The 17,221-nt window shown below is 35.0% G+C and overlaps 1 protein-coding gene and 1 pseudogene across 1 annotated transcript; both read right to left on the bottom strand.

The window, feature by feature from the left end:
* Window positions 1-6,085: 6,085 nt before the first annotated feature.
* On the bottom strand, window positions 6,086-13,246 carry LOC132301310 (scopoletin glucosyltransferase-like; annotated as a pseudogene).
* Window positions 13,247-14,611: 1,365 nt separating this feature from the next.
* LOC132300008 (scopoletin glucosyltransferase-like) lies at window positions 14,612-16,924 on the bottom strand. Its single transcript, XM_059796934.1, has one exon. It carries the CDS (start codon window positions 16,241-16,243, stop codon window positions 14,795-14,797), a length of 1,449 nt encoding a protein of 482 aa, XP_059652917.1. The 5' UTR covers window positions 16,244-16,924; the 3' UTR covers window positions 14,612-14,794.
* Between the last annotated feature and the right edge of the window lie 297 nt (window positions 16,925-17,221).

The raw sequence follows: 17,221 nt of genomic DNA, 5'->3' as shown, positions 1-17,221 counted from the left end.
TCCTGGTGTCATCATTAACTCTTTACTTTGCTTTATTTTATCTTGCATGTGATTAATTATTTAATTGCTAAAAAAGTAAAGTTAGAAAAACACAGATCTGTGTCTAAAAATATAAAACTTTTTAAATATTCCGCTTCGTACAACTCACATAACTAAATAAAAAATAGGTAAAAAAAACTAATTAAATGTGAAATAACTAAACTGTCCATTTTTTTATATATAATATAGGGTTGCGTGCAAAAAACACCCTTATGGTATGCATATAAAGTATATAATTCCCAATACATTTTAAAAACTTTTTAACATTCAATTTTGGTGCAAATAAGGACCTGAATGCTGAAAAGACTAAAGTATCCATCTATAATTGAATAAAAAATAGGTAAAAAAAAAAAAAAAAAAACTAATTAAATGTGACAAGTGTATATATATAAGGTATTATCGGAAGAGAAAATGGTATTTTTGGAATTTTATTTCTTAAAAATGTCATGTGCAATGCACATGACTAAACTTTTAACGAAACAATGACCTAAAACCTTCTTTGCCATATTTTTTCAAATGTAACGAACTTATACTTAAAATAAAGGATATGGATATTATTTTCCCAAAATGTAAACATTAGGGGTGTTTTTCTCACTTTACCCTTATAAGGGCATTATTGGAAGAGATAATTGTGTTTTTAGAATTTTATATCTTAATAGTGACTTCAAGCCCTTCTTTGCTCATTTTTTAAACTTAACGGACTTATATACACAATATAAAATATATAGGTGCTATTTGCTCAAAATATAAACATTAAAGATTTTTTTCTCAATTTACCCAATAAGTTATACTGTAACGACCCGACAAGTCCAATAAAATCCTCAATTTTATACAAATCAGATACATCAAAATACACCCAGGATCATAAAAATTTGCCTCTTTTTATACAAAAATTAATTTCCTCAATTATACAAAAATTCTCCAAATAAAAAAAAGAAAACTCGCAACGCCAACTCTTCATCCTAAGCCCGTCTCTAGCAATTCCCGTTCATCTTCAGTACCTGAAACTGGAGGGTGGTGAGACTGAAAGTTCAGTAGGAAAAACTGTAACAAGAATTTCATGGAGGTTTAATAAAACAACTTCACAAAATAAACATATACAAGTGAGTATAAACAAAATAAATATGCATTTTATCAAAACATTTAATAAAACATTTAATCAAAACCTCCCCATGCTATTCAAGGTATAGAGAACCCTACTCTGAAAACAATTATAGCTTTCGTTGCGCCCTTTGCAACTCTCGACTCACTCACTGTCTGCTCAAACTCTCTATGTCTCGGCTCACTCTATTTTTCTCTTCTTTGTTTTTTTTCATCTTCTCTGTCTCAACTTCATTCACAACACACATTAAATAGGCAAATGCACTGACTCCTCACCCAAAAGCTCACCACAAAAGAAGGCCACGTGAATAAAAAAAACCAAGTCAAAAAGTTAGTCTGCTAAAACACTCATTTCTATCTTCATCATTATCACCGAACATATCACCAACTTCAGCCCATGTGGATGAACCAAGTTCAAAGAAATTTTGGCACAAAAGCCCAAGTGGGTCCCGCCCACATCACACCAACTTTCCTTTCTACTTTTCTCTTTTTCTCATTTCCCACGGCTGGCTCCCTTTACGTTTAAACAGATACAATATATATATATAAATCAAGACCAATATTTCTTAGTGGGGCCCATAAAACACATTACCATACTTCTTTATTTCCACCCAATTCGGCACCTTGCTTGCTGCCACCTTTCTCCACGTGACTATATATCTTTCCTCTCTTTCCCACAGATGCAAAATTAATATTTTATATATTTACACAAAATATATATATAAAATAACAACTACATCTCCACCAAAACAAATTTAAAAAAAATAAAAATTAAAAATCTAAAAAAAACCGGGTTATCACATATACAAAGTGAAAAAAAATAAAAAATTCAAACTATAATCCTTCTCTTGGGAAATTATTTCCCAGATTACGATGCGTAGTGTCCTAACACAATTATTTTATGCGGCAATCACATATGAAGATTGAGGCAACTGGATTTATTTTATTTATTTATTTATTTATTTTTTGTTCTTGTTGAAAGATAAGAGGCAACTAGATAGATGATAAGTGTTCAAATATGATGCATTTTAGCACCTAAATTATGGTATATTAGTCTATTCATTTATCTTACTTTCCCGTTTTAGTTTTCATTTGTGTTTTTGTCTATTTCAGGTCAATAAGGTTCAAACAGGCTAAAAAGAACCTTTTAGCTTAGTTTTGGAGTTAAGGAAATCCATAAAAAGTCAGAAAAAACTGCACTATTCAAGTTTCGATCGATCGAAGAAAGCTACAATTGATCGAAATTAAGGATATGCCAGCTCAATGGATAAGGTTGCCAGCTGTCCACAATAGCTTTACCACGTCATCTTCGATTGATCGAAGTAAGTTTCAATCAATCGAAGCCAGCTTCGATCGATCGAAGCCCCTACTGGCAATGAGCTGTCTAATTCCCGAGCGCGCCCGAACTCCACCAACTTTTGTAGCTGCGAAATTACACCAATCAAAGGCCTTATTTCTGACTTGTTGCCTACTCAAAGAGGCTTGTATTTAAATGAAATGAACCAATTTGTATTGGGTTCCAAGAAGTTGTTCTAGAAATTAGTTTTATTTCCAATTTTAGAAATAGTCTCTAGATATTTTTCTCTCTCTAGAATTAGGGTTTTTGGAGCAAAGCAAGGAGGAAGAAGATGATGCCTACATTGAAGAAAGCCCTTGAGGGTTGGATGACAACAACCATGAGTGGCTAGACCCTTCTTTTGGGGCTAGAGATAGCCCCTAGGCTTGCTTCCTAAACTTAGTATTTTGTAGTTTTTGGGGATTTATGTTGTAAATGATGTTTTGACTATGAATAAATATAGATCTTGTGTTTTTACATGATTTGTATGGATTAAATGCTTCTAATTGATTTTTTTAATTCTATTCATATGTCTATGTATGCTAGAATGAATGGTCATGTACTTATCACTAGAATTTATAAGTTTAATGCATGTCTATGTGTATTGGAATTATGGATCTAGTGATGGTCAAGGCATAGTACTTAATTGACTACTCTTGTGGTTTATTTGATTATGCTTATTTCTTGATAGATTGTGTTACCTCATTAACTTAATTAGTTTAATTTCCTTGTCATTAGTGTAATTGTAGTGTAAATGATTTAAATTCTTAGATAGTTTGACAATCCATTCTTGTTGTTTGATGATCCATGCTTATGAGTGCAAGTAGTACATTTTTCTATATTTTTGTGTGAGCATTAATTGTGGGTTCATTGAATAGTTAATGGCTTAATTTGATAGGTTGTGCTACTCACTAGATTAATTAGACAATTTATGTTTATTTTGCCATCCATGCTTAGTATTTCAATTAATGGCACACACATTTGTTTTACAACATGAAACTCCCCTTAAATTGACAATTACTAATGTTTAGTGAAGTGAAGCTTAGTGATGAACTATATACCCCAAGGCCTTTATCTCATTCTCTTTACCTTGATCTCCAGATTATTATTAATTTGTATGTTTTTAATTGAATCATTAGTTTAATTCAACCAACCAAACCCTATTTGATCATTTGACCTACTAATCCGATTTTGATTCCGAAATACTGTGCAAATCCCCCGAGACGATCCCTTTTCACTCATACTCTATAGTACAGTGTCAAGTGGTGTTATAAATTCTAAATGTGGTGGCCACTTCTCACATTTTCATTCTTTACATCATTTTAAAGGTATAGGTCCCTTAGGCACACCAATAGATTAAACTAAAGAGAATGCAAACTTACAAATGAATCATACCTATCATATTTGAAGATCTCCGATTACCCAAAATCATAGTTTCTTATGAAATGATTTCAAGTATATACATCAAGCTTAACTCGTCAATACTATGTTAAAACACCAACTATCCAAATAAGAAATCAGTTTAACACTGTCGGTCAATCTTTCAAAACATACTTCTCTCTCTCTCTCTCCCTCTTTCTATTTTTATCTTATTGAAGCACATCCGTGCAAGCTTTATCTAGCATTTTTCGTTTTTAAAGCTTGAGAAAATTGTGATAGAACACGCTAGTAATGACAGAAAACCTATGTAGAACCAAAGATTTTTTTTCCCCCGAGAAGTATTTTGAATCAAATTCTGAAACCAACAACGACATCATGTACTAACTAATACAAGAAAAATTGTAAAACACATATCATATTCATGTTGGTCAGGTTTTTATATGGGTTAAGTGCAAAACCCTCTATCTACTATCGGTACAGTGCACAATAATCCACACCCTTATACTATGGAACAAATAACCCCCTTAAGATTTAAAATGACTTTAATGCCCTTATATCAATAAAATAAATTAATATATTAAAATGCTGGCCATGTAAAATAACAATTTTATCCATTTTTAGCACCTCATCTCTCCTCTCAGTATTCTTTCTCCTCTCCACCCATCACTACAGTAGACTACGCTACCATTGTCGTGGCACACCGAACCAACTTCTGAAACGGAGGGAAGCTCGCCGGAGGTGGTAGCTTTTGTTGGGTCTTGCTTAAGGCTTGCAATTCTGAGACAAAGCTCACCGGAACGTGATAAATCTCACTGGGCAGATCTAAGTTGTAGCCATGTAAAATGACAATTTTATCCATTTTTAGCACCTCATCTCTCTCCTCTTAGTATTCTCTCTCCTCTCCACCCATCACTACAGTAGACTACGCTACCATTGTCGTGGCACACCGAACCAACTTCTGAAACGGAGGGAAGCTCGCCGGAGGTGGTAGCTTTTGTTGGGTCTTGCTTAAGGCTTGCAATTCTGAGACAAAGCTCACCGGAACGTGATAAATCTCACTGGGCAGATCTAACTTGTAGCTCATCGCCGAAAAAGATGGATGTTTCTGAACTGGAATGCGCTGGTTTAGTCACCAGAACTAGTCATTGTAGTTTTTAGAGTTTGCCGGTGTGTAAGCTTCACCAATTTGGTTCTGTAGACTTCACCGAACTGGGTTTGTGAACTTCAATTTTGGTTACCGATGGAGTACGTCGGAACTTCTATAGCGTTGGTCACCACCATGGTTCATCACTGCTTGTAACATTGCCAGACTAAAATGAATCTTCGCCGGATTGAAGTTCTGACCACTGTGATACACCGGAATAGCTGGGTTTGGTTGTTGTCAACTCAGAGCTCCACACCGGAGTTCATGGTCTCGATGAAACGGGTCTTTTCTGTAGCTCACCGGAGCTTCTGGTTTGAATGAAACACAAGGGAGCTGAAACTGAAGCTTTTTAATTATTTACTTTGCAGTGACAGAAGCTCGTCTGAAATTGAACTGGAGCTCGCCGGAAATGGGTCTGCATTATAACTCCGGCCATTATTGTTTTTCAGTGAATCATAAACCTATGGTCTTCGATGGAGCTTCAATTGTGGTCTTCAATGGAGCTTCGGCTATGTGGTTGCACCGGCAGAGAAACTCAATGTTTGAGTCACGGTTTGAGCATAAAGATGATGAAGCTTTCACCGGTGTTGTTGCCATGTTATTCCTCTATTATCCATGTTATTCTTTCAACTTCAATTGGCAGCTTTGAAAACTATTAAATTTAGCTTGTCTAATGGTTGTGGGCATAAATCTTTGGTGTTTTACTCTTACTAGATTGTCTAAATTTATTTACCATTTCCTACTCTCTCTCTCTCTCTCTCTATATATATATATATCAATCAGAGCTTTGGTTTTCTAAACCCAGAGATGAAACCTTTATCTAGGATGAACCCCACCATGTTTTTTTCTTTCTTTTTGATGAGTACTAAAAAGACATGATATGTGTAATTCTATGAGGGGCAAAATAGGAACAAAAACGATAAATTTGGGTTTTCATATTTACTTTGGGTTAAAAAGTAGTCAGAGGGACTTATTTACACTTATTTTTTTAAATATTATGGACTGAAATGCAACTTTTCAAAAACAAGGGACTCATTGTGCACATAACCTATATTATAAGGGGGTTTTCTACACTTAACCCATTTTTATATATATTCTTGCACTTGATAAGCACTCAGTTCTTTTATCAAAGCATTCAAATCAGTGTGAGATGATCCACCTTCTTCAACAGCCTTCTATGCCATCTCTTTAAGTTTCCTTGCTCTTCTTCTCATCTCCTTAGCTTCTTCACCCGCCATAATCTCTTTTACCGCCTTCTCTATTGCTTGCCTTTTTTATGAGCGTTGAATATTTGCATATTCGAGTCCCTAAATAGATATATGTTACAGCCTAAAGTGATACTGCTATATATTATTAGACTGATTTATATTTAATGTGTGTTTATAGGTACTTTCATAGAGAAACGGTTAAAATCGAGACTTTATGATGATATCGAAGCTTATAGAGTCATTGCCGGTCATCCAGAGCAAGCTGAGAGCTTAAATGGTGAAGTTTGGAGGAATTCAAAATCTAAAGCTCGAGCCTTACCAGTCAAAAGAAAAGTCAACAAGGCATTGAAGCTCAAGCCTTGCAATTTCAGGCTCGAGCCTGAATAAAGGGTGCTGGAGCCTAACTATAGGGTGCTCGAGCCTTGACCCTTAAGCTCGAGTACAAGGCATCGGAATTTGAAGGAATTGATTTCCAAGCTCCTAGACCTCGTGCCTAACTCCAAGGATCGAGCACCATTACCTAAGGCTCGAGCCTTGAGTACCTAAGGCTCGAGCCTGGTACCTAGTGCTCGAGCACATGAAGCTTAGATCGAGCAATGTTAAAAGTGATGAAGCCCAAGATTATTCTAAGTGTTGAAGAAAAAAACGCTTCGAAAAATAGTTGAAGAAATTTGGCTAAGTGTCAAAGTGAAGATTGAGCACCAATCCTTGAGGCTCGAGCACCAATTTAAAGAAGCGCGAGCCTGAACATTAAAACTCGAGCTTGAACAGTAAAGCTCGAGCTTGAACCTTGAAGCTCGAGCCTTTGTTCCTAAAGCTCGAGCCTTTGTTCCTAAAACTCGAGCCTTTCATGACATGTTAGATTTAAGTTACGGGAATATTGTTCTCTTTTCAAGCCATATCTTATTCCAGATGGGCTAGAAGACCTAAAAGCCCACCAACCCTTTATTTTCTTCTATAAAATTAGGCGTAAGCCTTAATAGAAGAGGTCCCTTTTTTTGGTATTATTTAGAAGGCTGATACTGTAGTGGTGGCTTTTAGGGTTTCCACAACCTTAGAAGGTGAAGATCCTGAGAAGAAAAGTGCCGTCCGTAACAATGGAGACAACTCCAACACAGATGATATCCGACATCGTCATGAGTAGCTAATTCCTCTCTTAGGGCACTGATGTAACCCAATCTAGTATTATGGTTTGATTGTTCTTAACTCTGGGATTATTTTAATGTATATTATGTTTTTGATTATATAACTATGAGCAATGGAGACAACTCAATTGGTTTTCATGTTTTAAATAGATTACAAACTGTTATTACCTTTTCTTAGATATAATTGTTTATTTTCTATTCTCAACCTATCTTATTGGATGGTATCTAGCGGAACCCTGCCGGACATGAGAATAGAGGTCATATAATGGTGTTCCAACATTTTTTTTTATAAAAGAATGTTTTCATAGTCTATACTTAGGAAAGATGGATTATTTGTAAAGTAGTTAAAGTAGTTAGAGTAGGTAGGTGGATAATCTATTCTAACCGCAGATAGGTTATAGTTAACTATTTTATATAAACATCTTTCTTTAAAACCCAAATTGAATTAATGTTATTGAGTTCAATTCATTTAAAAACATAATTTGTTAAATCCCCAGCGTTGATACAATTAACTATAGTATAATGATTGTGGTGAAGTCAAAGCCCTAAGATTTCTCTCTCTGATCACTCAATTTAACTTAGATTAATATTTCAATTTAATTTTAGTTTGATTTTAATCGTGATAACCAAGCAAACTTTTAAACCAGTTACGTGTGAACCATTAGGACTAAATTAAAGACTGCTCATCTCACTGTGGGTTCGACATCCTCTTTATAGAATTATCCTACACGGAATCGTTCTATTGCAAGCAGTAAAATTATAGACACACAACACTTTTCACACCATCACTTATATCTCTCTTCTATTGTTAAAAACCAACACCAACCCCAATTCTCAAAATCTTCGTCACCAACTTCTCATTAAAGAACTGCTCTGCAAACACAGGCCAAATCACCATTGTTACTCCGGCAGACACCTATTCAAGCATCGAGTTCTATCCACAGTAAGTCACAAAACCTTCCACTACTTCATGATCAAGAATCAACATTTGAGGTGCCCACCCTCTTATCATTAGCCCTTTACCTTTCGTTCTCTCTTTAAATCCTTCCGACAACCAATTTTCGTAGTCCTCTTCATTCCCAGATTTTCTCACAACCCAAATAAATTCTTGTATAGAAGTTTCAAGTTCCATTAGAAGCTCGTGTAATTAGGAAAATGCAAAGCTTCCTAAACTTTCAAAGCATAAATAAATAATTGAATTTGGTTTCTTTGAGTCTAGCCATTTTAAACACTTGTGTTTGTCAATGGATGTTTCTTTGACTCTCAGTGCTTTGTTTCCAATTTCTCCATTGCATAGTGACATCGAGCCTATTTACCACACCTTCCTCCCCAAAACCCTCCCTTAATGATCTGTATAAGCCGGTTTAAGCTCGTAGAAGTTGTTAAATACAACTCCAAAGATTGTCATCTATGTCTTTATAGTTATATCTACCAACTTGGTAAAGTCTAACTGCTTGTTAACATCATCTTCTTTGTAATGAACTGGTAGTTGCATCCTAGTTAACTTAAGCTCATAAGGAAGGTTAGGCATAATACAGGGCTCAGACTCTAGTGAGACATTCCTCTGAGGCTTGTAGAGTGTCAAATGTTCGATTGTTTTTCAAGTTCATCATAATACTTTATTTGAGGTGGAGAAATCTTCAGTTGAGGTTGAGATATCAAGAGCTTAAGGTGGAGTTATGAAGAGATCCTTGTTCGAGGTGGAGCTATGGAGAAGCATGTGAAGATTGAATTTTGAGCCAAAGTGGAGATTGTTGGGTTTGTGGCTCAAAATTATGTGCAGAAATTAATTTCCTTTTTCGTTTTCGAATGCTAAAATTTGTGAAGGAAATTGTGTCCCGTTAAGTTTCTATTTTAGAGTTGAGATTGATATGGTAACTCTTTGTATGCAAGTTGGGGAATACTTGTGATACCCCTTGATTTCTGAATGCGGGTTCGCCAGGCCTACGCTTGAATACTCGAGGATATCAAAAACGAATAGGCAATAAACGAACACAAAGTACAAAAGAATAAATATGAATAAATAATTTGCTGAAAGAAAACTAAAATAATAATCTAATACTCCTCAGAATAAATTCTTATTAATAATAAAAATATTCTGATACAATTAATCCTCAATACTGTGTGTACCCCTAAAAAAACCCAATCTGAACAAGTGACAGCAATAACTGTCTACAACTGAAGAACGAAGCATAAAAGAATCTCCTATGTAGAATCGGAAGAATGAAGTAGACTGATCCCTGCTCAGCACGAACAACATCTACTCTTGACGAACACCTGAAAAATAATGGTGGGTCAGGCTCACAAACAAGTTCTACTCTACTACAGTCCAAGCAGAGATTCGATACACATATATATCCTAATCAATCCAACAATAACTAGTAGTTCGTATATGTATAAATACACACTATAGGACGCAAACTAGTCCATAGGTCTATCTCAACCTGAATAGAAGGTAACATGCAAATCGTACATAAAGTGGGCATGTATACCTAGACCTACCAGGGGACCAGGTGTCTACTATGTCCAGTTATCCATCCAAGGCGATATACGCACCCTAACCATGATCCTGAGACTCAAGCTCATATCATAGGGGACCAGGATGGTTACTGGATTATATATATATATATATATATATATATATATATATATATATATATATATATATAATCCAGTAACCATCCTATCCAATATAAATTTATCCTCTACAAGTAATCCTCTATAAGTCATTCAACTTGTTCAGCTGACCTAACTTGAATATAAGTAAGACTTAACATTTTTAGTTAATCCATTCCCTTATACAAAATAGGTATGACTTAATTGATAAGTTAATCCATCCTTAGAGTACCACCATCCCATACTGGTGCGCTACATCCACACAATCTATTAGTTGATGTAACAATTAAAGAAATATATCAAATAATCCATAACCAAATATAATAACATAATATATGCTATCACAGAATAAGAACGACTTAAAATTTATTTAAGCTTCCTATATCATATTTTCTACACAAAGTGAATCTTACACATGCTGATATTTTATTATACAGTTAAGTAAGCATTCTCCATATCCAATTCATCCTACACATTTTATCTCAATTGTTAGAACAATTTAAATGATTAAATCCATTCGTTTATTTAAAACATTCAAATAGTAAGTATCGTTATGATCAAATCTATTTAAAATTTATTTAAACTCATACCTAGTCCCTATTTAATGTTCAGGACCCTTCAAAATCAATTAAGATTAATTTAAACGCTTTTACGTAAATTCTCCGGGTAAGGCTCGAGCTTTTATCCGAATTGCTCAAGCACCCTGTCCAAGGCTCGAGCTTACTCGAACTTTACATCCCAGGCTCGAGCTTTTCACCTATGGCTCGAGCTTTTCTTTCAAGGCTCGAGCTTCCTAACCATAGCTCGAGCTTTTTGTCCAATAGCTCGAGCTTTCGATCCATAGCTCGAGCTTTACATCAATAGCTTGAACTTTGTTTCCAAGGCTCGAGCACTGTAATAGTGGATCGAGTATTGCTACGCGATTCAACCCAGAAATCCTACTGTGAATTCAATTTTTATTGTTTAAGGAATCATAGGCATGTTTCTACGTTCTATCAATCCTTATATATGAAAAACATCATTTAAACATATAAAAATTCATAAAGGAATCAAATCAAATTCATGAATTTATCAATTCCTAAAATAAGAATAAATATGAACCAATTTCATAAAACCTATGTTCTAATCCAATTAAACATAGATAATTATTTAATTTTATGTGTTTAAGAAATTCTGAAATTTCTTAGGCATGTATAGAAACACAAATCAAAGAGAAAGAGAAAGAAGAAGAACTTGCCTTAAACTTTTGGATCAAAAGTTAAAATTCTTCCTTGACCTTTTTCTCTAAAGGGTTTTCTCCTCATTCCTTCCTCTTCCTCCTTCTCTCTCTCTCTAGAATATATTACATGATATATTTCTAACCCCCTTTTACAACCTATACCTATATATTTATAGGCTAAATAAAATAACGCTAATCCTTTTCCTAATCCAAGTTAACTTAATAAAAAATAAATAAATAAAAAATTTGAAAAGGTAACTTAAAATGTTACGTATATAATCTATGTATATTCTTATTAAATAAATAAAATATATACATCAGATTATATATGCATCAAATTATTTAATAATACTAAAGTTATCATAAAATTAATTAATAAATTACTTTCCCTTTTCTATATGTATATACATATATATCTATATATATATACAATTATCTATGGGTAATTATCCATACCCATCAAACCTCCTATTCAAGTAGTTCATGGGACCTAATTGATTGGCCCATTATTACTAACCATAATCATAAAATAAAATAAAATATTTAATTTACAATTAATCAAAACACCATTTAAGCACATAATCTAATTAAACAATTAACACATAGATAAATACAAATAACACATAGATACATAATCTAAATAATCAAATAACACTTAATTCAATTAAACACATAAGTAATTAGTCAAATAATCAATTAAATAATTAAAAATACAATTAAAACAAATAAATAAATACCGAGACATCCTTTTAAAATTAGGGTATTACAATACTTATCCAACAAGAATTGGGTTTGAAGACTCTATAAATAGAGATAGGTGTGAGAGGTTTAGAGAGAGAAAAAATATGTAAGGGATTTACAGGTGAGTGTTGTGAGGAGATGGGAGAATATATGTAATTCCCGAATGTATACATGTAACCTCAAAAGAGATGATGAGTGAGTGAATGGGATTTTGACATGTGATTGTATATTCTCTTCCTTGATTCATAATAATGAAATATCTCTCTCCCATGGACGTAACCCTAAAGTTAGGTGAATCATGTAAAATATTGTGTTGTGCGTGGATGTGTATGATTATTTTCTCCATATATGCTTGAGTTAATGTGATGTGAAGATACTTCCGCTATGTGAAGTGAATGAGGGATTTAATTTTCAACAACAATAAATCGTTGAATGGATTGGAGGGAGTTAATTATCCCCAACGTCAAGTGCTCCGAAATACACAAAGCGAAAGCTTAAGTTCTATGAAAAATAAGTCTAGGAATGTCAAATTTGGCGGCATCGGTTGCCCAAAGGAAGAAGAGGTCCGCGACAAGGCAATCATGACGGCCTTCTTCTAGGACATGCTCAAGTGGTCCTTGAAGCATTATGGTGGCCTTGAAGAAGTTGGGACTCATATTGTCAAAGATTTAATCGATGTTTTCACATCCTTGGGGCAAGCCAGCTTCCTTGGTAGGGAATTTGATGACACTTGGAAAGATTTGGGTATCCAAATGTTTTTGTTGTTTGGATTGATTTGGGGAAGATAGGGGTATTAAGAGGAGTGGTGACTATGGTTGTTTTAACACCACGTGAAACAAGTAGTTTAGCCATGTCCAAAATTGGTATCATGTGGTCTGGTGCCATTAATGGAAGGAGGAACACGTGAAGTTGACCTATTGAGAACAGGTTATGAAGAATTGAAGACAAACTGAGAAAAAAAAGTGAGAAATAAGCTAATTTTCTAGCTTTGTAAGTGTGTGTAATTCAATGAGTATTAGAGTATTTAGTACTCGTTTTTGTTTTAAAATAATTAAATACTTTGAAAATTGTGACTCACAAAATTATAAAAAGTTATCAGTAATAAAATTCTACTACAACTTTAGAAGCAAGTAGTATTGTTTACTTGTGTTGAGCATGGCCACGTGGTGTTGGAATTGTCATGTTGTGAATTGTGAAAGTCATGTAGTACGTGGTCAGCTTGAGAAGCTGGCCCACTGAGAACAAGGTATGGTTCATACATGTGGTCACCACGCAAAGAGAGAGATGTTTCAATATTATTTCCTCCCCAACAGGCATGGGCAGGTTCGCTTGTCGTTGTGGAGGAAGTAATGGGCGATTGAAACTTTCTTGACTTTCAGGGGACGTTGACAGCGCAACTACCAGGCAACTCTAGGGCATGCTTTGACTCTAGGGCACAATTGACATCACAAGGGCCTATATCGATCAGCTTGCAGATATTTTGATCTCAAATCATTTCCGGAATTCGTTCCTGTTTTCAGATTTGGATTTAGTGTAATTGGATGGATTGATCTATTTGAGGCTCGATTTGAGGTTGATTTCCCTGATTGCAATAAAAATGACTTGAAAGGTTAAGTAGTGTTGAAATTTCACCTTTAAGGTGGATTTAGAGTCTTTTGGGATTTTTCCGTCGCTGATTGGAATCGGAAGAAGGTCATTTCATGATTTTATGGATTTAGAATTATTCCAAGTGATAGAATCTCATTTTCGGAGTGGATTTGGAGTTTTAGGACTTCCTGATTTGGCCTGTTATTTCAGTTTACGAAATGGTAAAAATAGAGGGGGTGAAAGGAAATTTTTTTTTTTTTTTTTTTTTAAATATGCTATAAATGCATTTATGATTTAAAAATTGTGTGAGAACTTCCTTAAATAATTCTTTTGCAAAATTTGACATAAAATAATTGTAATATACTCATTTTATCCTTCCAAAAATGCTAGGGTATTTATTATCTATATTTGCTTCATGTAGGGCTTTTAAGTGCACATCAACCCTGTTGAACCCACTTTTGAGACTTTTATTATTATTTTTTTTTACAGCTTGATTTCTGGATCTATATATATATATATATATATATATATATATATATATATATATATTTCCCACGTAGCTTGTTCCGGCTGTCATGACTCATGCCTATCAAAGTTGATCCCCCATTATCCAAAATAAACATAACCCTCTTTAAATTTATTTATTTATTATTATTCTATCAGTCCCTAATTAGTAGTCCATTTTTTTTTTTTTTTTTTACATATTCCAAATTAATTATCCTTTTTAAAAAGTCAATACATCTTTTCATTATATTTTTATTATTGTCCTTTATCTTTTTAAAAAATTTCAAACTTTGTAACTATGTATATTTAAATTCAAACTTTGTAACTATATATATTTAAATTAAAAAAGAAAATTTGATAATTTTAAAAAGGACAATGCATTAATTGTATGTCTCTTTAAAAACTCTAATTTCTAAATATGGACTTCTATTTAGGGACATAAATACTATTATTATTATTGAAGCACATCCATGCATGCTTTATTTAGTATTTTTCAATTTTCAAGTTTGAACATGTTAGAACACGCTAGTAATGACTGGAAACCTATGCAGAAGCAAATAATGTTCTTCAGTCTTTTTAGCATGGCCTAGCTGCTAGCTCACCCAATTTTCTAGCAATTTTCCACCTTAATGATTAGTGTTAGCATTACAAGAACCACTGAATAATTTCAGGTCAATGCCCAGAAAATACTTTCAAATTTTTTGAATCAAATTCAGAAACTTACAACAACATCATGTACTAACTAATACAAGAAAAACTATAAAGCACAGCTGGTCAGGTTTTTATATGTTTTTGCGCTTGATAAGCACTCACTTCTTTTATCAAAGCATTCAAATCAGTGTACGATGATCCACCTTCTTCAACAGCCTTCCATGCCATCTCTTTAAGCGTTCTTGCTCTTCTTCTCCTCTCCTCGGCTTCTTCACCCGCCATAATCTCCTTCACTGCCTTCTCTATCGCTTCTCTTTTCACGCCGTCAATTGCCACTCTCTTCCATTGCTGAGAACCAACACAAACACCTATTTTCAAAATCTCAGTCACCAACTTCTCATTAAAGAACTGATCTGCAAAGAACGGCGCTGTCACCATTGGTACTCCGGCAGACACCCCTTCAAGCGTCGAGTTCCATCCACAGTGAGTCACAAAACCTCCCACTGCATCGTGATCAAGAATCAACACTTGAGGTGCCCATCCTCTTATTATTAGGCCCTTACCTTTTGTTCTCTCTTCAAATCCTTCTGGCAACCAATTTTCGTTGTCGTCCTCAATCTCGGCTTTTCTCACAACCCAAATGAATTCTTGTCCTGAAGCTTCAAGCCCCATTGCAATCTCATATAATTGGGAAGTAGCAAAGTCGGCACAACTTCCGAAGCATGCATAAATAACCGAATTTGGCTTCTTTGAGTCTAGCCATTTCAAGCACTCGAGTTTGTCAATGGATGTTTCTTTCCCTCTTTGTGCTTTGTCTTCAACTTCTCTATTGCATAGCGATACCGGACCTATGTGCCATGCCTTCCTGCCCAAAACCCTCCTGTAATGATCAGCATAAGCCGGTTCAAGCTCGTAGAAGCTGTTAACTACAACTCCAAAGCTTGTCATCTCTGTCTCTCTAGCTTTATCTAAAAACTTGCTAAAGTCTGTCTCAATATCTTCTTTGTCAAAATCTGCTAGTCGCATTTTAGTTATCTTAACCTCATGAGGAAGGTTAGGCACGATGAAGGGTTTGGAGTCTGATGAGACATTCTTCTGAGGCTTGTAGAGTCTCATGTTCTCCCCAGCACATAGAGCGAAAAAACTGATTCCATGAAAAACAATTCTAGGAATGCTAAATTTGGCTGCAACATCGGTTGCCCAAGGGAAGAACATATCCGCGACAAGGCAATCAGGACGGCCTACTTCTATGACATGCTCGAGTGGTTCTTGGAGCATATTGATGGCCTTGAAGAAGTTGGGAGCCATGTCTTCAGAGTGGATTTGATCGATGTTTTCGCATCCTTGGGGCAAGCCAGCTTCCTCTGCAGGGAATTTGATGACACTGATTGAGATTAGGGTACTCAAATTTTTGGTTCTTTGGATTGCTTTGGTGAAGATAGGAGCATTTAGAGGAGTGGTGATTATGGTTGTTTTCACACAATGTGAAGCAAATAGTTTGGCCATGTCCATAGTTGGTAACATGTGGCCATGTGCCATGAATGGAAAGAAGAAGACATGAAGCTGACCCATTGAGAACAAGTTATGAAGAAATGAGGATGATGAACCAAGAAAAGAAGAGTATTGCAAAATAGGTGTGTGTGACTGTGTGTGTCTATATATAGAAAGTATTTAGTTGCTAAAATAACTCTAGAGCTTTCCCCACAGAATGAAAGAAAAGCTGTTGTTATCTTTGTTCTAGAGTAACTGAAGATAAAGAAGTGAGTAACTGAAGAACATGCCTAAGAAATGAAAGAAGCAAGTATTGGGGGACTTATGTAGTTGTGTTGAGCATGGCCACATGGTGCTGGAATTGTCATTTTGTGAATTGTGATCCTGGGTCATACAACGTGCGGTCCACATGCACAGAGAGAGAGAGAGAGAGGGAGGGAGAGAACAGTATGTTGTTGTCGCTTCTCTGAAAAAGTTGATAACATACTCCCTTCCGTCACGCATTTTAACGTTAACCGAAGTTCGGTAGCATGTGTGAGGAGAGAAGATCCTATCTACAGTGTTGTGTGCATGATAAGCGGTCTCCAATCCACAGTAATACAGTATTGCGTACGTGAAATGCGGTGGAAATCATCTCACATGGGTGTAGTCTCCACCGACGGTATGGACCCTATCATATTAATGGTAGTGAAGTCCATCCTCGCTTGTGTATATAATATTGTGTTGTGCATAAGAAAAGATCTGACCCACATACAGAGTATTAGGTTTTAATTGATGGAATGATAGAAGTCTCTTTAAATAGTGGATAAGTGTAAGCAAGCTACGAATTTAAGTGAATGCGAATGGGTGTGTCTGGGAAGGAGTCCCCATTTCCGTTTAGCATAGTATTTTTCATTGGCTCATCTCCAACACGGTTTAGTGGGCCCCTCTTACCTAGTCCCCAGACGCTATTTAAATTCGTTCATCGCATTTCCAACATCGGTGTAGGACAGATTTTTTTTTATAATAAAATTAAGTTTATTTTATATTTTTAAAGAAATTTTAGTTTTAAGTAATTTT

Source organism: Cornus florida, unplaced genomic scaffold (genome assembly GCF_030987335.1).
Source record: "Cornus florida cultivar Cherokee Brave unplaced genomic scaffold, ASM3098733v1 CherokeeBrave_3.0.0_Hap2_Chr03, whole genome shotgun sequence".
In the NCBI taxonomy this organism is placed as follows: Eukaryota; Viridiplantae; Streptophyta; class Magnoliopsida; order Cornales; family Cornaceae; genus Cornus; species Cornus florida.
Note: the sequence above shows the minus strand (reverse complement) of the source record. Positions and strands in the feature narration are given on the sequence as shown.

What these genes read in the sequence shown, in the direction of transcription:
- LOC132300008 (XM_059796934.1), bottom strand. Translation starts at nt 16,243, where the DNA reads ATGGGTCAGCTTCATGTCTTCTTCTTTCCATTCATGGCACATGGCCAC.